Source organism: Alosa sapidissima, chromosome 2, assembly GCF_018492685.1.
Source record: "Alosa sapidissima isolate fAloSap1 chromosome 2, fAloSap1.pri, whole genome shotgun sequence".
NCBI lineage: Eukaryota > Metazoa > Chordata > Actinopteri > Clupeiformes > Clupeidae > Alosa > Alosa sapidissima.
In genome coordinates this window covers 35,286,811-35,313,238 of record NC_055958.1, presented here as the reverse complement: position 1 = coordinate 35,313,238, position 26,428 = coordinate 35,286,811, and the positions used below count along the sequence as shown (strand labels likewise).

Here is a 26,428-nt window from a genome sequence, read left to right as displayed (position 1 = left end):
AAACACTATAGACCCTTTCAAGAGAGTTCCATTATCAGCATCATAGTTGGCCCCACAAGGCTTCCGTTTTAATATTCCATATGTTATCTTAATGCAGAGGAAGTAGATTGGGAACCAAATAGAACGTTCAAGCATTGTTTTTGTTTTTATTGTTGAAAGGGTCTATACATGAACATGAATACATGTACATGAAAAAAGTGGTCATTTTTGGATTCCCAAGAGTCAAAACTTTCAAATGGTGTATAACATTACTATGCTACATAGTTCAAACTATCGTTTTGGGAAACAGTTGTGTCATACTTACATAGTTTCAACCATGTTAGTTGCTAACGTAGTTAGCAACGATGCTTTTGGGAAACACACCCCAGCCTGAGAGGGAGAACATAGCCTACTGTAGAGTAAACAATCAGTTTACTTAGTTACATTTGTTTAGTTAAATCCAGTTTTCTACCCCTATCTCCATAATATGCTTATAGAAAGACGAAGTCGGGAAAGTGCTTCAGAGAAAACGTGTTTATTGAAATAATGAACATTCTACATTCTACATTTAAAGCACATTGAATCCCTGGGAAGATCTGGGTGTTGTGCGCAGGAATTCGTTGATTGTTGGATTCGTTGGAAACTTTCGTTGCAGCGTTGAGACCACAAAGTTTTTCACATTCTGCGGCTGTGCTCGCTTGCCCTTCGATCCATCCCAGTTGGTGGTTTCGCTCCAGGCTTTATATTGTTCCTCTAATCTGGGCTTCAATGAAACGATACTGCAAGGCCAAACCAAAGAGCAGAGACGAACTGATCTTTGCAATAGAGTAATTTTGGAGGTGCAAACTCTCCCTGCTCCTGCTTCCATTTTACATTGACTTGACATTTTTATTTAGGCTAATTGAATTTTTGCGATATTCTCCTAATGTGCCTTTTGCATGAAAAAGAACGTTATCAGCAGAATGCATTCACGCTTCAATCAAGAATCGAACTTTGGTCGCCTGCGTCATACTCGCCTGTTCTGCTTCTAGGCCACTGAAAAGGGTGTATAAGTGTCAGTGAGATAGGGACGAGCAGCCCTTTTTTCCATGCGCTGTAGCAAAAAAAAAACATATTCTCTTCTCTTTTCCCCTAATCTCCACTTAGTTTACATTTTCTAATTTCATTTCTATTTATTTTGTCCTTCTTATTGACCGAGTTGGCGTCTGATCCATATGAAGTCCCGCTGTTGTTGAAGGCTGACAATTTCTGTTCTGTTTTAATGAAATGCTGAATTTGACTGAGTCTAACTGTTTCCAATAGTGTAACAGCAATAGTTAAACGAAAAACTTTGTAGTTGAAGCCCTCTTTAAACTGTGTAGATTTTTTATTTTTTATTTGATTGTTTCTGTTTGTTCGAGAAGATGATAGTAGGTGGTCTTGTAATAACGCAAGTGAAAACTTATTTAGACATTTTGGACAACTCATTCTGCTAAATCTGTTTCCATGGCATTTTGGAGAGATGTGCTAGAAAATCTGTTTAGGCAGTCCCATATATGGTAACGAGCTGTGTGCGCCTGGAAAGACGATAGAAGATATGCTTTCTGAATAGCACAAATGTTCTTCCCAATCGTTTCCATAAAATAGGCTAAGTCAAAGACAGAAAACTAAGTCTTATGATATAGTCTGTTTTCCATTTAGGATGCACGGGTGAGGGATAAGGCTTTCATGGTGGACCACACACTTTTTCTTGTGTTAGGAACTCTTCACATAGGCTTAGTCCATAGCCCAGCTCCAGCGAAGACGGCTCTGATCATCCCATCTTACCCTCCCCCCACTTCCACTAGCCTACCATTCAGGCTATGAAGACCTGCAAGTTAAAAGTTAAAAGCTGAACTGCTGTGAAAGAAGGGGGCACGATTCGCCTTTAGTCTGGCAATTTAGGCTACAGAAGGCTATAAGCCTACTTAAGTAAAGGATCTATAGAAAGCCTATAATATAACAGAAAATAATAATAGAAAATGCTGCTTAGCCATGTCTGGTCCTTTCACTCTCGTTCGTTAACATAATCAACATATTGTAACTTTAACCAATGGTTTACGCTCACATTTAAACCGTAGGCTACACTCAAATGGCCGCCTATGTCCTATGTCTCCAATGGAGAACATGGCAAAATTCTCTGAACCACTTTCCTGACTTTATATTTCTCTATTATATTATAGGCTATCTCTATCGTAGTAATATAGTCTATAGTTGTAATGGGCATGAATAAAAAAGGCAAAAAACGATTGGCGATTGGATTGACAATTCCTTCGCTGTTTTGTCGGTTTGTGCCAGATTTGTGCTCACATTTTTCTGTATGGAGCTCTAGGATCGGCCACTCCTTCACTGTTCTCTCGGTTTGTGCTCGCATGCATTTTTCCGACACTTGGCTGCAAGCCCCCCTCCCCCACCCCCTTCTTTCACAAGCAGTGCAGCTTTCTGAAGCAGTGCTTTCTGAAGCTAATGTAACAACAAATACCACCAATATTGTTGTGTGGCAATAAAAGTATCCAGGGTTTGCGCAAGTAGCCTAAATATATAAATAAATTAAGGACGTAAAATCTTTAACATGAAAAAGCTTAACATAGCTTAATGTCCCAAAACGGCAACAAGTCGTTTTACTCCCAGTATGTGCTCATTATAAAGAAAGTTTAACGTGTCCCAAAAACAGCTATCAATTAATCACCAAACTTCTTATAAACAAGTCTTGCCAGGAGCAACACCTTACGAAATTACAAAAAAAATGATAAAAATAGGCCTAGGCCTAATAATGGTTGGAATGGAAAGCTGCAAGTTATGTTTTAAAAACAAAAGCTCCCGTTACCCCGCAGAAGTTTCAAAATAGCCTACACCCAGCCTAAGCCTACTTCAGAACACCTCATCGACTGTCTGTAGTTGGCTACAACTTCGATTCAATAAAAAGACTTTCACTGAACAAAGATTATGGAAATTAAACGCCACTTTTCCATCAAAAACATATTTGTAAAAAGCATAGCTGGTATGATATAGAACATTATCGGAATATAGAATCAATATGAACATTTTCTTCAAAAACACAGATAGGAATGTAGCTCAGTCAGAGACTTTCTAATGAGGAGACACAGCACTGTCTACACATATCCCACCCCTTCGCAAACACAAAACAACGCAAAACGTTGACATGTAAATACATTGAGCCAATCATGTGGTGCCCATCTGCTGCCATTGGAGGGCGCAGCCAGCCAGAAGCAGATGGGCTCCCCCTATGAAGTCAGGTTCTGCTCAAGGTTTCTTCCTGGAATATGGGAGTTTTTCCTTGCCACAGTTGCCATATGGCGTGCTTGTGGGGGGTAGGGTTAAGGCTGCTAGTCTTAAATGTCTGTGTATAAAGTCAAATAATTACGACATATGCTAAGAACATGCTAAAGCTGGCTGCTTGGAATCTGCATCAACGGGGCCTAAGCATTTGTTAGCAAAGCCTTTATATGTCTATAGTAGTATAATAGTATTTCTGATATGTTGCTGATTGGATCATAAACGGCCACAGCATCAACTGGGAATGACTGACTCTTCTCTAATAACTGTGTTACATGTTATTTTCTATATTTCTGATATGTTGCTGATTGGATCATACAGTGGGTCCCAGTTAAAAATTGACACTTCATTCACAATCATGGTGAAATGTAAGTACAACTGCAGCCGCTTGGGGGCAGCATAGTCCGCTGTGGAGTTCCACGGTCGAGCCAGACGGCGCATTCGACAGCAAGGGCTGTGATTGGCCGAGTTTTCAGTGCGTTTCTCTGTGTTTTTAGCAGCCCCTGCAACATGCTAGTGCACTGTAGCCTAAGCCTTGTACATAATGTTAAGCATAGTTTTGGATTCAGTGGCAAGATTTCTTGATTGTACAGTGTCTGTCTCTCAGTAATGTTTTAAAATGAGAGCTTCGTCAGCTGGCAGTAGGCTACTTTGTCGGTAGTCATGAGAAGTTCGCTTGCTAACAGAACATAAATATGCTGCCCAGAAACCTTGTGAATAGTTCTGATTTTTTTTACTACACTAACGAGGTTGAAATATAGACTTTGCCTACAGCATCTCCTTAACAGTAATGTTAACAAAATGACAGCATTCATATGACAAAGAAAAACGAATTCGGTCACTCAAGACTGTGCCACAGCAACCAGTGTAGGCTACAGTCCTACCCAATAGGCCTACTCGAAGCAGATAGCATTGTCTGACGGTCGAGTGGGTTAATGCACGTATTTCCAGAACAGTTCTGCAACTTTCAGGTAGTTCTGAGTTCGAATCTAGGCAGGAGCAGAGCCATATAAAGGCCTAGGCCTATTGTTATCATTTTTTGCAAGGTGTTGCTCCTGGCAATACCTGTTTATAAGACGTTTGGTGATTAATTGATAGCTGTTTTTGGGACACGTTAAACGTTCTTTATAATGAGCGCATCCGGGGAGTAAAACGACTGTTACGCGCTGTTACAACTGTAGGCTACAATGATTGCAATACAAAAATATGCGCGTGTTAGTTTAGTTAGTTTTGTGATGTTTTGTACTTTTGCCTCATGTGTTTTCAGGTTTGAGGGCTTTTTTGGCAAGATTGACCTTGGTTAGACTCTGCATATGTTATTTCTCCGTATGGAAAATAAAGTCAATTTTCGACACACGTCTGTTATTAGTTCAATAACAAGTGTTGCTTGTTAAAACATGTGACTAGTGAAACTCAAATGATTTTAGAAATATTTAGCCAAAGCCAAAAAGTGTTAGAGAGAAGGAGAGACGCCGGTGCAGCTCAGATGTCTTCTTAATTTTCTTTATTCTTTAGTAAAAGGTGCAGAACATTATTAAACTTTGACTAACGTTTCGATGTTCGTTAGTCAAAAACATCGACACATCAAAATGTTAGTCAAAGTTTAATAATGTTCTGCACCTTTTACTGAAGAATAAAGAAAATTAAGAAGACATCTCAGCTGCACCGGCGTCTCTCCTCTCTAAAATATCTGTCCTGGCCTGGTTGCAACGGATTGTGGCCAAACGACAGAAGCGCGGAGAACCCTCCTTTGTCTACCAAAAAGTGTTACTTTGTGCCCCGCGCTCCCCCACTGCTTGTGAAAGAAGGGGATGGGGGAGGGGGGTTAACGTGAAAAAGCTTAATGTCACAAAATGGCAACGAGTCGTTTTAGGCTACAGGCCTTCATAATGGTAGGCTACAGGAAGTGGGGGGAGGGTATGGGATGACCAGAGCCGTCATCTATCGTCTTTCCAGGCAGACAGCTCGTTATATAGCCTATCGACTGCCTTAACAGATAGGCTTTGCTCTTGGGTTTGGCCTAACAGTGAACTCAATGCTCTTGTTGCTTGTAGTTTGTTAAATAAAGCGATGCAGATTACATTATTTATTTCTGATTAATTGCGTCTTTTGATGTATTTTGCAACATTTGCTTGTTAGGCTGGGCTACTGTCAATGTCCTGTACAGGTCAATGTTCAACAATTGCTGGTGTAGGCCTAGGCTATTAATCAATTAGGGACTGTTCGTTATTTATTTAATTAAGGGGCTACCGGAGGAGTTTTGGGAGCGTTAGTCAAAAAAGACGTGACCCTCCCTCGCCAGCAATAATTTTTCCTATGACCCTCCAAAGTGATTGAGAAAAAACGCATGACCCTCCCCAGTCCCAACAATTTATTGATGCCTTAGGCTACTGGGTCAATTTGGGAGCTTGCATGCTACGACTCCTTCCTTGAAATGCCTTGAAAAGGCTGTCGTTTGCACAATTTCACGAATAATCACCGGGACCGAAACAAACCTGTCAACTTTTCCCGGGTTTATCGCGTATTTTAACTTTTTCTTCGCTGTCTTAGGAGGAGCTGCAGGGCCGTCGCAAGGGGATGCGAGGCCCTGTGCGAACTTGACAGATGCAAGGCCCTTTTCACTTACGTGCATGAAATCATGCGATAGCTTACTTTACACATAGCCAAGGCTACCGTCGGTGTATTTTAATAGTAGCCTAGTCTAATAAGCTACACCAGCTTGCCTTTAAGAGGGGAAATTCAATTGTATAGCCTAGCTGAGTCACATATTTGGCCATATGGTGTTTATCATAGGCTACATCACGAAACCAAATAGTGTAACAAAGGCGAACACTTTAACAGGGGGAATTAATTGGGCATGAATCATTGTGCTGAACGGTATTTGTCAATGAGCAGAAACACACACGACATTCAAACTATTGATAAGATGTACTGGTCTGTATCTATAGGCTAACATTGGACAAATAAATGACACTGACTCGCCATATCCTGACTCAGGAAAAAAAACATTTTCTTGCTTTGCCGCAAGAGAGCCCAGTCTCTCCTGTGACATGGAGGTGTGCAAATAGTTTTTAATAGCCTGTTCAACTTCGAAAAGCTTCGTTCACCCGATGCCAGTCACTGATCGCAATTTCAAAGTTCGGAAAGCTTCATCTTTTTAAGTTTTAAGTGCAGTGGCCCCTATCTGCCCCCTTTGGAATTATATCTCGAGCCTATTATAAGGTCCAGTGCGTTATGTCCTGGGATTCGGATGTGCTCAAAAAGAAAAGAAAAAACACTTTTTTATAGATGGTTATGAGGAGCAATGTGAGAGAGAAATTTGATGATCATCGTTGTTTTGGGACGTTAAGCCTTTTCCATAGGCGTCAGTGAAGGAGATTGAAGAATGACCATTTTTTTATATGAAAATATTTCTTAACTACAAAAACTCAGTGTCTAAAAACTCAGTGTCATTCAGACTCAACCCTCTTGTTGTTTTATTATCTTTTTCGTTGTCGTTTGAACGTTGGCAAGCAGGCATGTTGCGGTTGCAATTTAAGTGAAATTTCTACAGTAGGCCTACAACATGCTGTTAGGCTGGGCTACTGTCAATGTACTTGTACAGGTAAATGTTCAACAATTGCTGGTGTACAGGTTATATAATCAATTAGCTAAATCATTTGTCCAGCTGTTTAAACATTTTTTCGTGCTACATTCAAATGCAAAAGGTGCTTTGATATATTTTTCGTTTGAACGTCGGCAAGCAGGCATGCTTTGGTTGCAATGAATGAGGATAATTGCTTTTTTTTGCATTATTTTGAATATGACTAGCTCCAGTCTCAACAGCACATACTTTTTCCACACGCTAAGTTCTAACACACATAGGCCTATCCCCTCTCGCTTTCTCTCTCTCCATCCCTGCACACGGTGCTTTCTTAAAGGAGCTGCACCATTTTACAACAATTGCATCTACATTTTCATATTAGAATGTTTTGTCAAGTGTAAGCTTAAACTACCGTGATCAATTTAAGTTCCCGTGCCCCCGCTGCGTCATGGAAGCAGTAAGTCAGTCGCATCAAAAATAGTAGTGACCTGGTCACTAGAGAAAGCCAAAAAAATCAGATTCGGGCCACTTTTGCCTGCAGTCTGAACAGGGTCAGGCCCAGCCAAACACACCTTTTGTTATGACACTTGCCATTAAGCTCTGGTGCGTCCTACTTCTATCAATGGTCCTTGAGATACTTCCATTAATTTAAATAACAGTCTGATATTTTTGCATGTAATAGCTACTGTATGTAGGGCCATTACCAAGATGGTTTCCAAGTGGTGAATCTTTCTACCAAGATCAAGGTCATGAGTTGAATTGCTTAATTCGACAACTATTATAATTAACATATCAAATATATGTTGTAAGACACTGGCAAATATAAATTGTTGGTTGTAGCAACTCAATTGTGTTTTATTACAGGTAGTTTTATGCCTGAGGGATTGTCCGTGGATGCATTGAATGAGTCTGATTTCAGTTGGAGTGCTGATATCAGCTGGAGCCTACCGCATGGAGCCGACCAGAGTTCACACAGATTCAAGGTCACCTACCACATTGGAAAAGGTCCAAATACCATAACAAAGACGGCCTTTGCAGACTCATGCAGCATAACCCTCGAAGACCTGCAATCAGATATTTGGTACACTTCCAGTGTCTCTACTGTGTTCCAAAATGGAAGGGAGAGCAAATCCACTTCTATCGCCTTCCATACAAGTAAGTTAAAGTACCCTGGATAGAAAATGAAAATTCTTTGAGTAGCATTCAAAATGATGTAAGGTCAAATATCTTTGTTGTCTTTGATTTCAGGTGATACAAGGATCTTGGTGCTAGGAAAATCAGGTGAAGGTAAAAGCAGTGCTGGAAACACCATCCTGGGAGACAAGGTTTTCACTGTGGATGCTTCTCCAGATTCGCAAACAGTCAGATGTGAAACAAATAGTAGGATAGTCAACGGGAGGAAATATACCATAACTGACACACCCGGATTCTTTGACATAGACAGACCAGAGGAGGAGTTGATACCTGAGATAGCGAAATGCATCTTTGATAATGCTCCAGGCCCCCATGTCTTTATTATTGTGATGAGAGTAGGGAGATTCACAACACTGGAGGAAAAGGTTGTACAGAAGATTGCAGAATTATTTGCAAAAGATACATTCAAATATGCTTTGATTCTTTTCACACATGGTAGAGACTTGAATGGCCAGACTATCGAAGAATTTGTGGATAAGTGCAGTACCGTGCACAGAAAAGTTACTCTGAAGGACTTTGTAAATAAATGTCATGGTCGGTATCATGTCATAGATAATGAACACTGGAATCAGGATGAGGGTCCCAGTAGCAACAGAGCACAGTTAGTGAACCTGTTCGCAACCATAGAAGACATCGTTCAGGAGAACGAAGGGTGTTACAGTAATGACATTTCATTGTTAGTAGTGCAAGCCATACAACGAGAAATGGAGTGGATGAGGAAGCATGACGGGGACCTAACTGACAGCGACATCAGAGAGAAAGCCAAGAGCCGAGTCGAACGAAGAGTTTTGTTGAATAGATGTGCAGCTACATTTCCAGCGCTGCTCTATGCAGCTTTCAGTTTACATAAGATTTCAGGTTCTTCCAGGTATGTCCACAGAGCAGCAGCTACGACAGAATGTCCTAATGAAACAGTAAAGGAGGCCTGTCGACTGCTGCGTCTCTTATTGCATGAGATACCTGAATGACATTATATACCTGAATGACATTTTGGCATCGTACAAAAACAGATTTGAGCTGTTGGATCAGCATCCTGTGCAAGTGTAAATTTCTGCACATTTCTGTCCCAATAACACGTTTTGGGTCATTGTATGGTTTAATGGTCCAATGATGCCAATTGGGGCAGGTCTCTTTGCACACTGCCTGATCTTTTCCTCCGGAATCTCAGTGTAGCCTCTTGCTTTAGTGTTACTGTTTACTTTGGTAGGTTTACTTTAGGTCACCAGGTCCCCCTGGTTGAAAAACATCCCAAAAAATACTTTTCTAACCCCCACAATTGAAATGGACATAGTGTCATTAGAATTTAATGCTTCTTTTTTGTATGCCAAACTCAGGCCATGTCCCTGGGTGAAAAAAAAAAATCAGTGAAAGCTAAATTCTTTGTCCAAGTGTGCCCTCATAAAGGTTAGCTGAGTTGTGCATGTTTGAATAAGGGTGATCCATGATCAGCATCCAAGATGACCAAGTGATCCATTTTGAGATGGAGTGAACATTTCAACCACCAAAACACCATCCACAATGTGGAGAATAGCTATAGAAATATATTAGTTTTGCGTGTTTTTCAGACAATGGGACCTGGTGAACTTCTCAAAAGTAAACGGTAACACTAAATCAAAGGGGCAAATTGAGGATTTTGGAGGAGAAGACCAGGCTGTCTGCCGAGAGACCTGCCCCAATAGCGGCATTGGACCATTAAACCACACAATGATCCAAAATATACAGCTAAACAAGGCAAGAAATGGTTAGCCGAGAACAATACCAACATTTTAGAGTGGCCCAGCCATAGTCCAGACCTCAATACGTCAAAAAAGTGAGCACAAGGCCAGAGCATGGTTCGAGTTACTGGGGGGGTATTGGGGGGGTCCGCCCCCTAAGATGAGACTTGGACCTCCTCAAAAGGGATGAAAATAATAGTTTGGGAGGTACTGAAAAAATGTAATAAAATGTAATGTTATCCGGCCCCAGCTGTGGTGCAACTGGCTGGGGCACCTGCACCGTACGCCAGCGACCCGGGTTCGAAAAAAAAAAAAAAAAATGTAATGTTATCCAATATTGCATGTAATTAAATGCAGTATTACCATCACATACCAACAATTCAGGATATAATCTAATGAAATACGATTTTCAAACCCTCACCCCCATTGGGCTGTACCATTTCTCTGGTACGTTCAGACTGTGTTCTTTGCTATAAAATAATATTGACGAATTAACCAAATGCAGTGTAGGCTGCAAAAGCCTGATATATGAATGGGTTAAACCTCTCCCCGTGTCAGTGTATCTATGGAACTCCTCCTATGGCGTGTGTGATTGTAGGCCTGATTTTTAAGCTAAGCAGCAGCGATGGTCGTGTCCGCTGAGTGGAAGGGAGACCTCCGGTTAAACCATAGCGATCTTGCTACTCGATGTTTTTCTAAGGTTGGCTATCACTATGTTACAAAGGCAGTGAAATATTAGACAAATGGCCAGTTTGCCACTGCTTGTTAATGAGGCAATTTATCATTTTGTGCATTAATGTCTTAACAAGACTCTTAACAAGCTATCGCTAGATAAATAACTAGTTTAGAAGACATACTGTAGGCCTACAGAAATATAACACTGCTCATCCAAAATCGTTATCGGGCACATAATCTGACACAATCGTTCTGCAATTTTCGAACAGCTGACTTGTAGTCGTGCAAGAAAATCAAAGCGATCTGTAGAATTTTATTAATGAGAAATTATTTCACAGATGCACAACTTCGGATGCATTAGTTCACATTTGGGTTTACAAATGCACGAATGTTGTGCATGTTCTCAGATTATGAAACACAGATGTGCAAATGTGTTTCGTACCAACTGCGCTGCAACGATTGTGACTCACAGGTAGGGTTGCAAAATTCCGGAAATTTTCAAAGTTGGAAACTTTCCATGGGAATTAACGGGAATAAACGGGAATTAATGGGAATAAACTGGGAATTTTTAATATGGCAAGTTAGTCTATAACAGGGAACTTAAATGTAGTGGACAAAACCCCATCTTGCAGCATAATATTAGTTAAAACAACCTGATTTAATGCAATTTCAGTCAAATTTCTACCCTGCACATACGTCAATCCCATGCAAACAGCAATCAGCATAGGCTACTAGACATAAAGGAAACCTATGGTGCGTTCATGTGCATTGGGAAAACACATTCCCAGTAAAAATCCCAGTAAAAAAAAATGTCATCTCATGTGGGAATAGCCACATGGTTGGTTGGGGTGGTATGTGTCATTATATTTTAATTTGTTTCACCATTTTCTGGGATTCTAAGGGTACATTCAGACTAAGCGTTTTTTTTCTCAGCTGCCGGCGTCCGTTTTACATTATAACCCTATGGAGTAGACCGTGTTTTCAAAAAAGTCGTCGGCTTCTTTTAAAACGCGACTGCAAGCGTCTTTTTCTGCAGCCCAGAAGTTGAGAAATGTTCAACTTCTAGCGGAAAAACACCATACGTCATGCTGTCTTTTTTACAGATGACCAATCACAAGCAGATTACCGAGACCTGTGGTTTCCCATGACAACCAAGTAAAAAATGGAGAAGGTGACAGAACACCACTCATTTTAGTGTCTGAGCATAGGGAATTGTTTGACATGACTTCCCAACTTTACCATAACATACCAAAAGCAATAGCCAACGTAAGTTTTCTCTTCTGCAACATTTTGAACCCACATGTAACGTTAGTCACTTTGTCTATCGCAAAAAGACTCTTCCGGCTGCTTCTTGGAACAATATGATGGCAGCTTTTTTTTCAAACTGAAAAAGCGGTATGCACAACTTCTTTTGTCAGAAAAAGACGCTTAGTCTGAACGTACCCTGACTGAACAAACTGATAGTCAGTCAATGTTCCAACCAATTGGATTTTGTTGTTGAGTGGCATGGTGTATCTTGGGCAGTTTAGTGGTTTCTGTGTTGCTATCTTAGCACGCTAGTAAACCATAGGCAGATAATGGGATTCCTGCTAGCATGGTAGCTAGCTTTGTATGCTAAGCTAAGCGAAAATATGAACAAAGAAATCATATTGCTTATTACGAAACAAAATGTCTGTATATGAAACAGTAGGAATTACCAAAATTATTACGGGAATTTACCCAGTTAATAATTGCTCCCATGGAAAGTTTCCGGTAAATTTCCGGATTTGTTGCCCCTTTGCAACCCTACTCACATGATAGGATTTGTGTACCTGTAACAAGTATTTGTGAACCCGTAGCCCCCATTTTGTGTTAACAAGATATAAAAAAAAATATGTACAACTTCAACTTTACTGTTACACATTTATGACTTTAGTCTGCGCATGCAAAATCTGCAGTTAAATGTGCTCGCCACTTTTGCACCAAATATACCTTCATAAATACAAGGCTACATGTCAACTGAAAAAAAAATTTCAGTTGACATGTTTCTCATAGGCTAGCTCTCGCCTGCAAATGATAGTCACTGACTGAAAACTACGCAAGTTTGTTGGAGACGCAACATCACACCTCCCACACACACCAGGAATGTAGTAATTTAAAGCCTACCTTTTGTTGAACCCTGGTTAAAATCCATACCAAACAACCGACCGCAACAGCAGACAGCAGAACTTGCCACCGGCTAGTCAAAACTCCCAGGTTGTTACAGGCTGTCAATTCTATCTATGCAATCCTAAAGTTTAGTGTAGCTGTGGGTTAGTGGGGAAATTAAAGCTAGTCGCAAAGCAAGCAGCTTTAAATTGCAGTAGCCTAATATAAAATGACCAAATAAAGGCAGCCAATCACATCCTAATCTTACCTAATTTGTGTGGGAGAACTTTGTTTTAGTTTCCATTATATCCAGGAAAATGTAACAGTATTTATTCATAATTTTCGAAAAGACCTGCACACATCATCAAAATTCCTAATATCCTATTATTCCTAGTATTCTTAATTTCATGATAATAATGCAATACTGCAAGTAAAATCCCAAGAAATATGAATTCCTATGTTTTCAATGAAACTTTTCAGCAGACTGGCTTTAAACATTAAGATGCTACAATGGGATGATTCCGAAATATTTTTGCTGTTCTAGGCTACTGGTTATCGAAATAAACAAGCCAATGAGTCTAAATTAGTGACTCATATCCAAACAGAACAATATGCTTTATATATGTTAAAACATCAAAACACTCTCATTAATTCTGACATCTGTCAGAGAGAGTGTGTGAATCAATGTGACTGTCTGTGTGGTACTAGTATGAGTATGAAATACAGAAAAAAATGAAAAAACTATAATTTTCATATGATGTCGAAAAATGTGAAGCCATTTTATCATAGTGAGTCCAATAGGGTTATGTGAAAGTTATCATTGTTATCATAACAATGTGCTATAAAATAGAAGTTAAGGTATTTTGCCTTGGTATGACCGATTGTCATTTTGTGGGCAATACTAAGGCAGAATACAGTAACTTCCAAAAAGGGTCAAAGGTCAAATTTGAGTTTTTTTGTAGATAGATTAATACAGGTATACACTACAAAATGTGAAAATTACAATAGTATACCTATAACTCAATTGTCAGGACATTAAGATAACTTTAAAGTTATTTAAGGTCTTTTGCCTTAGTAGGGCAGTACACCCCTGGATCCCGCTTGACAATTATGCTGATCAGGGCATATCTTGGCTTAGCTTACCTCCCAAAGAAAAAGTTCAGGCTCAGGATTTTTTTTCTACTATCACCCCTGAACTTGTAGCCATGTAAGGAATAAGTATGCTGCACTCTGCTCTTGTCAGTTATGTTACTTAGTAGTCATTGTTACTGGTGTGTACTTGTGCAGTGCTTTGTTTACTGGTTTTCTGTGATGCTGTCCTTTTCAATTATGCTGTCTACTCATTTTATAGTCTTTTTTTGTCCATTGTCAATTATGCTGTGTACTCATTTTATGGTCTTTTTTGGTCAATTGTCAATAATGCTCTGTACTCATTTTATAGTCTTTTTTGTCAATTGTCAATTATGCCGTCTACTCATTTTATAGTCTTGTTTTTGTCCATTAATTATGCTGTGTACTCATTTTATAGTCTTTTTTTGGTCAGTTGTCAATTATGCTGTCTACTCATGTTATATAGTCTTTTTTTGTCAACTGCCAATTATGCTGTCTACTCATTTTATAGTCTTTTTTTGCCAATTGTCAATTATGCTGTGTACTCATTTTATAGTATTTTTTACTCTTTTGATCCCGTGAGGGAAATTTGGTCTCTGCATTTATCCCAATCCGTGAATTAGTGAAACACACTCAACACACAGTGAAGTGAAGCACACACTAATCCCGGCGCAGTGAGCTGCCTGCAACAACAGCGGCGCTCGGGTAGCAGTGAGGGGTTACGTGCCTACTGGTCGGGGTTCAAACCGGTAACCCTCCGGTAACAGGTCCGAAGCGCTAACCAGTAGGCCACGGCTGCCCCTTTTTGTCCATTGTCAATTATGCTGTCTACTCATTTTATAGTCTTTTTTTTGTCAATTGTCAAGTATGCCCTGTACTCATTTCTACTTGTGTATTGGTGTGTTAAAAGCACTATATAAATAAAACATATATTTTTATTGTTATTATTATTATTATAATTATTATTAGAGTTTTAAGCCAGTAAAAGTCAAGGGGAATGACGATATATGGTGTTCGTTGACTTCAGTTCCACATTCTTGAAACATGAACTCCTGTAGGCCTATATCCTGCTGCTCACGCCGTTGATATATCCGTCCACCAATTTCACTTTAATAATACAAGATCCTGAATGTAAAGGTGTAAATACCAAGAATAAACCAAATCTATTGATTAATAATAGTGTATTATGAAGGTGAAATAGTTTATATTGGTTTAATATTCAAATGACGTGTTTTTAACATATTTGCATGTTTTCAGCCTATGGGCTGTAAATGGATACCGTAAAATCTTAGACTAATGGCAACCAAAAAACAACTGACACAGTGTGAAGCTGGTCATTTGTAGAACTTAAAAGCAAATGTTTAATCACTCAAAAAGAAGGGACGAGCAAACTCAAACTACTTACATGATAAAGTCATAGAAACAAAATAATAAAAAAAATATTTAAAGGGAAACATAAAGCTATGCTTAAAGCTGATGCATGTAAGGGATAATGGACGACACTCCATTAGATTATCCGAAAATAAACGCACGTTTGAGGTTGTAATGCAGCCACGACGCGCAGCGGAGATTATTTTTCGGATAATCTAATGGAGTGAAGTCCATTATCCCGCTTATTCTACTGTTAACAACATGTTAAATATTAAGTTAATTAAAAAAAAAATGTTATCTCGTTTGGATAGTTGAAGCTGTTAAATAAGTATTTATTTCAAACTCTTACTAGTAGTCCCGCATGAATGGTTGCTATGCTGGAAAACTAACCAGCGGGTCTACCAGCTAGGCTACATATAAAAAAGTCAAAACATAGATGGAATCAAAACTAGATGTACCGCATAGCGGTACAAAATATGACCGCCGCTCAGTCCTGTACATCCGTTCCGCGAAAATAAATCACACTTCAATTTGTCTCCATATTTTACTCCATCCCCCACTCTTGAAACTTTTGTGTATGCTTGTTTGGCATGCCTGAGTGTGTGTGTGCGGCTGCACAGAAAGTAGCCTACTGGTGCTGAAAAGGTGAATAGATTGTAGAATAGCCAAAGAAGATGTAGCATTGTTATAAAACCTTTAAAATCTCTAAACAATCACAAGTAGGGCAGTTCATCACAGTTCATCCATTGCAACTGGATTGATGAAAGGTCACTTACACCTGTAGGCTACATTGTATTTGGGAAAAGCAAAAGGTATCAGCATAATGTTATTTATTTATTTATTTATTTATTTTTATGTATTTATAAACAAAAACATCTCTGTCAGTTCCATGCCGTTTTCAACAGCTATCAAAAACAAAGGTCATTTTTGGATGGATGGATTTTTTGTGAATGTTTCTTCTTCTACATAAGATTTTAGTCATCTTTAGTTCATGTAATACTTTATTGTCAATGCACAAATTAAGTAACAGTAGTCTGAAACGTTATTGTTAATGCACAAATTAAGTAACAGTAGTCTGAAACGAAATGCTGTTTTACATCTAACCAGTGGTGCAAATAACTGACATGTCCAAATGGGCCTTGATGAAATGCGTCGCTAGACTGTTCATACACATTTTAACGGGCCAAAGTTGAAGAGCTTTTGTCCGTTATTGTTCGTGCAAATATAGGCTGATTCATGTTCCCTTGCATTGTGTAACTGAGGTCCATGGCTAGTCTGGCTTTCATCAGACCAAGCTCAATCTTTTAAGAAATCAAAAAATAAATAGCGGGCAGATCAGGCTGGGTTCACCCAGCCTAGTCCATAGGCACCCGATATTGTTTAATTTTCAGATTGAGATATACACGCTCTGGCTATTCTAAATGCAAAAATGCATTAGGGAGTTATGACAAAACTGTAACTAACAAACTAGATCCTAATAGAAAGCTGTTAGCTTCCCTAAGCTACAGGTAGGATTATAAGGTAGGCCTATTTACAACATAAATTGTCAATAGGCTATGCTGGCGACACAAATAAAATCTCCTTTGGAAACCAATGGCTTACGACTTACAGTATCAAGCGGACTTAAACTGCCATATCGTGGCGAAAAGTTGTAATAACATTCACGCAGCTCCATGAGTCAAGGAAAGCGCGAATGAAGTAGCCACTTCTAAATGGGACCCACTACACAGTAGCTTAAGGTGTTGCTAAAAGCAGCCATAATGAAATGAAGGTGTCATTGTTTGGATACTTCACACACACGTGCTTTTTAATTTCACAGACTACAACTACCAAGCTGGAATCAAAGCACATCGATTCCCCTCTCACACCCTGCACGCACTTAAAACAAAATAAACAGGCGTCTCAGTCTCACGCATGTATAGGCAAAACTGTATCAGACCGGTGTAACGTTGGTACATCTTCCATTGCACAGAATGATTTTGTAGCACGTGCAATAAATGACAGTCGAAAGATACAAACAGTGCTGCTATCAATTTGCTTGGTATAACCGCATTTATAGTTTTCTACAAATGCAATCAATCAAATGGGCCTCCATCACTCAACCAACGCTAACGGTAACATTACCTAGGTCCTTATTGATATCACAAGATTAACGTACCTGCAGTAAAAACCAAGCATGTCCGATAAACATCCTCAGATTTATTTCGGCTTCAAGAAGAAATGGGAATTACACTTCATGTGAACATCGTCCTGTCCTTATTAGATGTTCGCTGCGGTAAATTACAGTCCTTGTAGGAAGTGTCCATTGTTTTTCCCCAACCCACTTTTAACTTCCAACAAAATTACGTCTCACTGCAACGATGCGCCATCTAGTGGACAAACGACTACTTATCGCCAATACTGAAAATGCAGCCATGATGATGATGATGATGAATATTTATTTTGGCTTTCTTTTGATCCTACTGAATTTGTAATTATGTATCGGCCGTTCTAATACCGATAGTATGTGGGTGCCTGTGTGTGTGCATGTTTATATGTGTGCACCGCCATTTACAGGCCAATGAGTGTACAGTCACTAAATGTACACATAACCTAATTTTTTTAGACCCCCCCATGGATGAAATTCTACGAAACTTGGCATACCCCCAGACCCCCAGAGAATGCCAGGTCAATCATACACATACAATTTGGTGCAGTTCTGAACATCTTAACTGAAGATAGGGGCGATTAAAGCAGAATAATATTGCATTTTCATTTTTTACCGGGGGGGGTGTGTGCAAATCACAAATGAGTGATTATGAGCCAGGTTGATGTGGGCCCTTGAGACCAACATACCATAAAAGAGAACTGTGTCTGCCCACAGAGAACTGTGTCTGCCCTACCCTCCTTTCGGGGGGTCCAGTCCAGCGGGGGGGGCTGCAGATCAAAACGAAAAATGACGGTTCCATGCTATCCATGTGGGGGTACATGCCCACCAAGTTTTGTGTACCCCGGTCTTTCAGTGTCCCGGGAATCCTTGTTGGTGTACGTCACTAAATGTACACATAAGTTATTTTATTGTAGGGCCCCCATTGACCGAAAGTACACAAAACTTGTGGAGGGTGTCATAATGATCCTACACTTTTAATTTCGTGCAGTTTTGACCTTGTCAGCCAGAGATATTGTGATGAAAACACCTAATTTTTTGCTTTTTAATTTTTAACTAGGTGGTGCTATACATGAAATAAGTGGTAATGGGATGGGTTGACATGCCCCCTTAAGACCAACATACAAAAAAGGTGGACATCCTAGGCCCTACGGTTCTCGAGATATTCACAGAAAACTGTCTCCGGCCACCTACAGGCCAGTTGGTGTATAATAACAAATTAATTTATTGTGTGGCCCCCCATGAACGGAATTCCACAAAACTTGGCGTGCATACAGAGGGTGTCATAATGATCCTACACTTCCAATTTTGTGCAGTTTTGACTATGTTAGGTCACAGATACCTTCAATTACACCACCTCATTTTTACTTTTTTGTGTTGAACTAGGTGGCGCTATACATGAAATGAGTGGTTATGGAATGGGTTGACATGGCCCCTTGAGATCAACATACAAAAAAAAAATGGTCCTCCTAAACCCTACGGTTTTCGAGATATTCACAGAAAACTGTGTCTGCCCTACCCTCCTTTCGGGGGGTCCAATTCAGCGGGGGGGCTACAGATCAAAACGAAAAACGATGGTTCCATGCTATCCATGTGGGGTTACATGTCCACCAAGTTTCGTGTACCCCGGTCTTTCAGTGTCCCGGGAATCATTGACGGAAATTTGGGCATGCGAAAAAGAAAAAAAAAGAAAGAAAAAAAAAAATCTGACTAAACCTATATGACCGCCGCTTCGCTGCGCGGCGGTCATAATAATCTGAATCATTATTGTCCTGGGTCCTACAAGCAGTACCCACCCTTTCCAAAAGTTCCCCTTTGACCTAAATAACTTCATTACCAGTGGCACTGTCATTTAAAAGGCTGGTCAAAGGTAGCCCGGTTGAAACATCTGGGTTTTTCCCAGGCTAGGTCAAAGGGGAACTGTTGGAAACGTGGGGGCCCTCTGGACACCATACAGGATGGTAGTCTGTGATGCCTTAATCACATTACTTAACCTTCTGTATGATCCCTTGCTCTTACATTCTGGATTTCCACCTGCCAGGGCTCAATGTTAAAGTTAAGAGTGGTTGCCAGCTTGTCAACCAGGTTTTGGTTGCCAAAGCCAATCAAATATGGTGGCCACTTGTAACAATTTTGTAGCCCAAGGCAACTGAGCAACCATACGAGTCGAGCCCTGGAGCAGGGCTGGTTGTAAGTAACCCCCTCCACTTTTTCAATGAAATACCCCACAGTCTGCAGACTTAAAGATGGCTGTTTTTACGTGCTTGTGGTTGTTCCAGGACATGAGATGTTTTGCATATTGTGGGTACTACAGTCTTGTGATTTGAGTGTGGCATAGAAATGTGACCTAGTTTGCCACAAGAAACTGGAACTTGTTTCTGTGTTTCAGTCAGAAAACAAAAGAAATCACAAATGTTATACCACTCACTCAGTTCTTAGGAGCTCTTCTAGGTGGTTAGAAAATAGGTTTTGTCAAATTAACTGACACCCCCTCTCTTCCCCTCTTCACTACACTGGATGCAGCGTTCACACACAAGATGAAAGACTGCAGGCTGATGGTGCTGAACAACAGAAAACCACAAACGTTGTCCGAAGAAGAGCTTACAAGAAGAGAAAAGCGGAGAGCAGAACTTTGTCCACCAGAAAGCGACAGAAGTATAATGTTTTGCCTGTTATACAATACACAATCAAATAAATAAATCAAAAGTGTTTGCAAATCACTTCAAACAGATTGTTTCTAGATAACAATATAAAGAGGAAAGAAAATAATTTAAAGGCGAAATAAGAGGATTTCAGCTTGACATTCACTGTGTAAGGCGGCATCTGTTGCAACAATGGGAAATGCTGGCTAAGATTGAAAAATGTAAATATTTGATCAGGGTTCAGATGCATTTGAGTATTTGTGTATTATGCCATTACAGTGACAGTACATTGATGTACATACTGTATGTGCAATGTAGATCTTCTGGCGGGTCTTATGCACAGGACCATCATCAGAACCATTGAAAGATGACATAGCCTTTTTTTTTTCCATATGTGTTCTTGTCTATCTTGTCCATGCTGTAATTTGTGCATTGTGTTTTAACTTTAAAGTTAATAAAAAATCAATCAATACTGATAAAAAAGAAGAAATAAACAAAAACATAATTGCTCAAAATTACACATAGAATGTTTCATGAAAGGGCATAGCATATAAACAGTTCATAATGTAAAACGGATCAATGAACTATTTTCTGTGTTGGTTAGGCGCAGGCCTGTGAGATACAGGAAGTGCCCTCAAACTACAACACATACAGTTCAGACAGTTGGCATGTTGGCATGTTGAGCTCAGTGTAACTTCAACTGCAAACAGTCTCAATCATTAGAGTGACAGGTCAGGACTTTTTCTCGTGTTAAGGGTCTTTTTTGGTCCTCTTGCATAGCCTATAAGATGATGTATGAGGTGTACACTGAAACTGTTTAAAAGAAAAAGGAAAAAAAGACACTTTGTATCCTATTGTTACTTTGTTATAGGGTAAAGCCAACTGGTTATCTATCTATCTATCTATCTATCTATCTATATATTTTTTTTTTTAAATTAAATTAACTAAAAAATGGCTTACGATATAACAGAGCACATGGACCATGTGGAACACACTTGGTTATTTCTTTCAAAATAAGGCCGGCCTGTCGGTTTGAGGACAGCTGGGCAGAGAGAGGAGTATCACGCTTTGGCCGATTCAGCAGCCTGTCCAGTTTGTTGGATATAAAACATGGCATGACTGACTGGAAGATGTACAGTACACTGCTCATGTGTACATCAAGATGTGTTGTTATGTCACATTGTCATAATACAGTTACTCAAATGTATCAGAACCCTGTAAGATGACTTGGGAACACATCTCTTGTCTTTTGTATGTTTTTCAAATATTTTCTCATCATTCTGGTACATTTTATAAACGTACCCAAATAATGTTTGAATGACTGAATAAAAATCCTGCGGATATCTTATTCATCCTGAAAATGAGTTGCCTTGGACTTGTTGTTAGGGCTGCTTACATCTTGTGACAGTGCCTCTTCACCACATTGCTTTACATGTGCTTTCCGCTATAGACCAGGTTTTTCTTGGTCAATGGAGTAATGCTTTTTAGAGGGTGTAAGATACTGATTTTTAGATCAAGCACCAGACTACACTGTACGCCTATGTTCGTTCATTGACACATAGTCGCAATGTTTGATGGAAGTGGGGCGCATGGGACTTCAATTTCGACCGCGGCACGCACAAGAGTGGCCAAGCAGCAAAACGGCAAAAAGACGTTTGCACTGTGCTTTGCTCAAAAAATACACAAATGCTGTCTCATTTACACATTGTGTGTCAAAATTACGTAAAATTCTGTTAGATACATTCAGATGTAATCTTTTTTTCCCAGTCAGGACTATTTGATTTAGCTGACCAGGACACCAAACTGCCATTGCATTTTCAATCTATTGTATAGCCTACCATATATACAAATCATATTTTATACGACGTGCAGTCTGGTAGAAAACATTGGCCATTTGACGTCATTTGTGATGGAAGAAAGCCCAAAGTTCAAGTGAAGTACAGAGGTGAGACAAAAACATTTGACCCGGAAGAGATCTCCTCCATGATCCTGGCCAAGATGAAGGAGATTGCTGAGGCCTATCTGGGACAGAAAGTAGCCAATGCCTTCATCTCTGTTCCTGCCCACTACAGTTACTCCCAGCGCCAGGCCATCAGGGACGCTGCGTTGCTGGCTGGACTGAAAGTGCCAAGGATCGTCAACCGGTCCACAGCTGCAGCCATTGCTTATGGGCTGAATAATCCCAAGACTGCTGAATGCAACGTCCTCATCTTTGACCTGGGCGCTGGCACTTGTAATGTTTCCATCCTTACCATTAAAGATGGTCTTTATCAAGTATTAGGCACAGCTGGAGACGCTCACCTGGGTGGGGCAGACTTTGATCATCGCATGGTGGATCATTTCGTGAGGGAGTGTGAGAGGAAATTTCAGAAAGACCTCAGCCAGAACAAGAGGGCACTGATAAGGCTGCGCACAGCATGTGAGATGACCAAGAGAACACTGTCTACCAGCTCCCACGCCAGAATTGAAATCGACTGTCTTTATGAAGGCATTGATTTCTACAGCTCCATCACCAGAGATCAATTTGAGGAGATGAACGCTGACCTGTTCAGGAGAACACTTGATCCTGTAGAAAAAGCCCTGAGAGATGCCAAGTTGGACAAGTCACAGATCCATGACATCGTCTTGGTGGGAGGTTCCTCCAGAATCCCTAAAATCCAGAAGCTGCTGCAGGATTTCTTCAGTGGAAAGGACCTGGTCAGGAGCATCAATCCTGATGAAGCAGTGGCCTACGGCACTGCAGTGCAGGCTGCCATTGTCAGCGGAGACACGTCTAAGAACATCCAGGACATAGTGCTGGTGGATGTGCTCCCATGTTCCTTGGGCATTAAGGTGGCTGGAGGAGTTATGACCACCCTCATCACCCGCAGCACCCATATGCCATCCAAACGGACCAAGACCTTCACCACCTACTCAGACAACCAGTCTGAGGTCCTGATCCAGGTGTATGAAGGAGAAAGTGCCAAGACCAAGGACAACAACCTGCTGGACATGTTTGTGCTAACAGGGATTCCCCCGGCCCCACGCGGTGTCCCCCAGATTGAGATCACCTTTGACATTGAGGCTAATGGAATTGGATATGTTTCAGCAAAGGTCAAAACCACTGGCAGAAAGATCAACATAACCATCGCAAATGACAAAGGCAGGTTGAACCAGGGGAAGAATAATAATGTCTGGAGAGAGACAAGGATTCAGGAGTATTCAGGGCTGTTGGAGGTCAAATGCACATAAACGCAGTTTACACCTACAGTATGTTTCACAAACAGTGTTTATTATGCGCCTCTAAATAACCTTATAGATTGCTACACGTTTTTTGTTTTTTAGGCTAAAACATTTTATGTCACTTACTGCAAACATAACTTAACCAACCGCTAGCTGTCTGTGTCCTGAATGGGGGGGGGGGGGTGTAGCGAGCTAGCTCTCTGTTTTGTTTAAAAGTCAACAGAAGTGACGTTACACAGCATCGCTTAGAGCAGGGGTCCCCAACCTTTTATGTACCATGGACCGGTTTGATTCCTATTTTTTTTCCACGGACCAGCGGGGGGGGGTTCCATGTTCCATATGTGTTGTGCATGCATTACTTGAAAAGAACTAGCTCCAGTTATGTATGAACAGTGAAGGTAACGATCTCTTAAACAGTGCCAAACCCGGCCTCAAGGTGGGAAATGGTAGCAACGTCTTCAGCGCTTTTTTGATTATTCCTGCAAGATTAAACAGGATATCTGCACATTTAAGCAATATAGCACGAGTGAGAGTGGGGTTGGTCATGGATATTCCCACGGGTGTTGTTCGGCCGTAGCCACGAGGCCGGAGGCCGAGTGGCGCAGGCAACAACAGCCGTGGGAATATCCATGACCAATCCCACGATCACGAGTGCTATATTGCTTTTATACAAGAATTCTACCACAAACTAAATAATCTGAAAACATCCCGTTATTGTTTAAAAATGTTTAATTTCGACATCGTTCTTTCGCACCAAAAAATAGTTCCCTTTTCAGCGTCTTGGTTGCTAGGTAACCAACATTCCAGATCCCTCATTACGGGTCTTTGTGGTTTACGTGTCTTCTTGAAAGAAATGTTGAAAGTCGGGCTGAAATCACATTCATATCTAGGTTTGCTGCATGCATGTTACAAGGATGGGCCATGTCATGTAAGGGACATGGTACTGCAAAAAAACGGAAACATAGTCTACATTGCAGAACCACTCAACTTTATTAATTTATGGTGAATAAATGTTACACTACTGTGCACAGCCTGACGTGACGATGCTAGCAGGTTAGCAGCGGTTAGCTAACTATGCTACCGTTAGTTATCTACAAGTCTCCTCCAAGTGACAATCATATTATACACAATGCTGGCGATGCTGAGAACAATTAGCATCCTCGTTTATCTTACTTACATTGAGTTGACTGTGTGGCTTAATCCACAGATGTGGTGAAGCACTGTTTCGTTATGGTTTGCTAAGGAGTAACCATAGACAGTAAAAGATAGGGACCCATTGCTTGAAATAGTGGAGAGCTGGGATGAGAACATTGTGTCAAATCTTCGCATTGTATCGCGGAGTGATTTATTATTAGCTGTGCAAAGTCTGAGTTGAAATGTCCAGGGATATTCCAACTCATGGAACGTCTCTCGGCCAATCAGAAACAAATAAATAGTTCCATAGAACCCAATTGTTGTATAATTCCTGGTTTATATGCTTTCCATCTTTCACACAAATATGCCATTTTAATGGAGAATACATTTTGTGTTGCTATTTTGTTCACCTCTAAACCAAAACCAGTGGTCTCTCTATCATCTTTCCCAGAATATGTCCCAAATAATATTGTGGTCTGTTTACATTACATGAGTGCAGTGCTACCCCTAGTGGACACACAGCAGAAGCCAAAACACAGCATGAACTGAACAGTTTTCTAGGAGAAAAGTAAGAAATGCAGTGAAATTATGTCTGGTGTCAGCCTATTTGTGCATTAATGGGGGGGGGGGGGGGGGGGTAAAAAGTGCAGTAGAAGAGGGGTTTAGTAGATTAAGTGGCAAGGGGGAGGATTGGGATTGGGTGGGGGGCACCAACAAGGAGCACCCAAGAGCAACAGGGGCAAGGAAAAACTCCCTTACCAAGGAAGAAACCTTGGGCAGATCCACGGCTCAAGGGGCTAACCCAACTGCCAGGGGTCTTGGTGTGTGTGTTGGGGGGATGACAGGGGAGATGGGATAGTGTGCTGTGTATGTGGGGAGTGTGCAATATGTGTGTTGGAGAAGCTTCCTCATGAGACAATGTGCTGTGTATTGGGGGGGGGGGGGGGGCAGTGTGCTGTAAGTATGTTGGGGATGTGTGTTGGAGAAGCTTCCTGATGAAATAATGTGCTGTGTGTGTAGAGGGGGGGGGGGGGGGGGGCAGGGACTTACTATTGCAAGCAGAGTACTGTATGTAATGTATGTGAGAGATGACAGTGAAGATGTGTGTGTGGGCGGGAGGGGAGTGGGGCAGTGACTGTGTGTGTGTGTGTGTGTAGTGTGTAGGTGGGTAGGTGGGGGCAGTGTGCTGTAAGTATGTAGAGGATGTGTGTTGGAGAAGATCCTGAAGACAATGTGCTGTGTATGTGGGGGGGGGGGGGCAGTGTGCAGCAAGTATGTAGAGGAGGCTTACTGTAGCAAGCAGTGTGCTGTATGTATGTGAAGTGATGACAGTGATGATGTAAGTGTGTGTGTTGGGGGGGGGGGGGGGGGGTCAGGGACTTACTATTGCAAGCAGAGTACTGTATGTAATGTATGTGAGTGATGACAGTGAAGATGTGTGTGTGGGCGGGAGTGGAGCAGTGACTGTGTGTGTGTGTGTGTGTAGTGTGTGTGTGTGGGTAGGTGGGGGCAGTGTGCTGTAAGTATGTAGAGGATGTGTGTTGGAGAAGATCCTGAAGACAATGTGCTGTGTATGTGGGGGGGGGGGGGGGGGGGGCAGTGTGCAGCAAGTATGTAGAGGAGTGCTGTATGTATGTGAAGTGATGACAGTGATGATGTAAGTGTGTGTGTTGGGGATGGGGGTGGGGGGGTAGGGGGTGGGGGGGCAGAAAGGCTAGGCAATCAAGGACATGGGTAGATTATGATAGAATATGATAGATAGAATATGACTCCCTTCCTCTGGTGAGACTCTGTCATCACACCCACATGCCACCCTGTGTTGTCTCCAACCTCCACATCCCAGCAGTGAGTCCCTGAGTTAAAGCCCTCAGAGCCCAGGACACTGGTAACCCAATCAAATCTCTCTGGGTTATCAGGAAGCTGCTGCTCCTGATCACCACGTCTCACACTGGTCAGATCCTCAGACAGGATGAGTCGTGGGTGTGCAGTGTTGGGATCCAGAGTCACAGGAGCTGCAGAGAGAAAGAACACACACATGAGCTGAACACTGAGTGATGTGTGATGAGGATGCGAATGACACACACACTACCACAATCTTCAATTACACACACACACACACTAACACTCTGATCACATCACACACACACTCTGATCACAAAGAGAAGGGATGTTAGTGGAATGATGAGGAGTGATATCTCATACACACACACACACA

At 41.1% G+C, this 26,428-nt stretch overlaps 2 protein-coding genes across 16 annotated transcripts in view; both read left to right on the top strand.

Annotated features, from left to right (window-relative positions):
• Positions 1 to 10,068, top strand: part of LOC121692798 (fibronectin-like) — a 149,769-nt gene extending 139,701 nt beyond the window's left edge. For all 15 annotated transcript variants that reach the window (XM_042071800.1, XM_042071783.1, XM_042071713.1 and 12 more), the window contains 2 exons: positions 7,742 to 8,032; positions 8,126 to 10,068. In XM_042071800.1, coding sequence (XP_041927734.1) covers positions 7,742 to 8,032; positions 8,126 to 9,039 — 1,205 coding nt within the window. In that variant the 3' untranslated portion in view covers positions 9,040 to 10,068. The remainder of the gene's footprint in view (positions 1 to 7,741; positions 8,033 to 8,125) is intronic.
• Positions 10,069 to 21,755: 11,687 nt separating this feature from the next.
• On the top strand, positions 21,756 to 23,115 carry LOC121693233 (heat shock cognate 71 kDa protein-like). The gene is made up of 2 exons (XM_042072536.1): positions 21,756 to 22,479; positions 22,519 to 23,115. Exons 1-2 carry the CDS (start codon positions 21,841 to 21,843, stop codon positions 23,086 to 23,088), a joined length of 1,209 nt encoding a protein of 402 aa, XP_041928470.1. The 5' UTR covers positions 21,756 to 21,840; the 3' UTR covers positions 23,089 to 23,115.
• Positions 23,116 to 26,428: the final 3,313 nt, after the last annotated feature.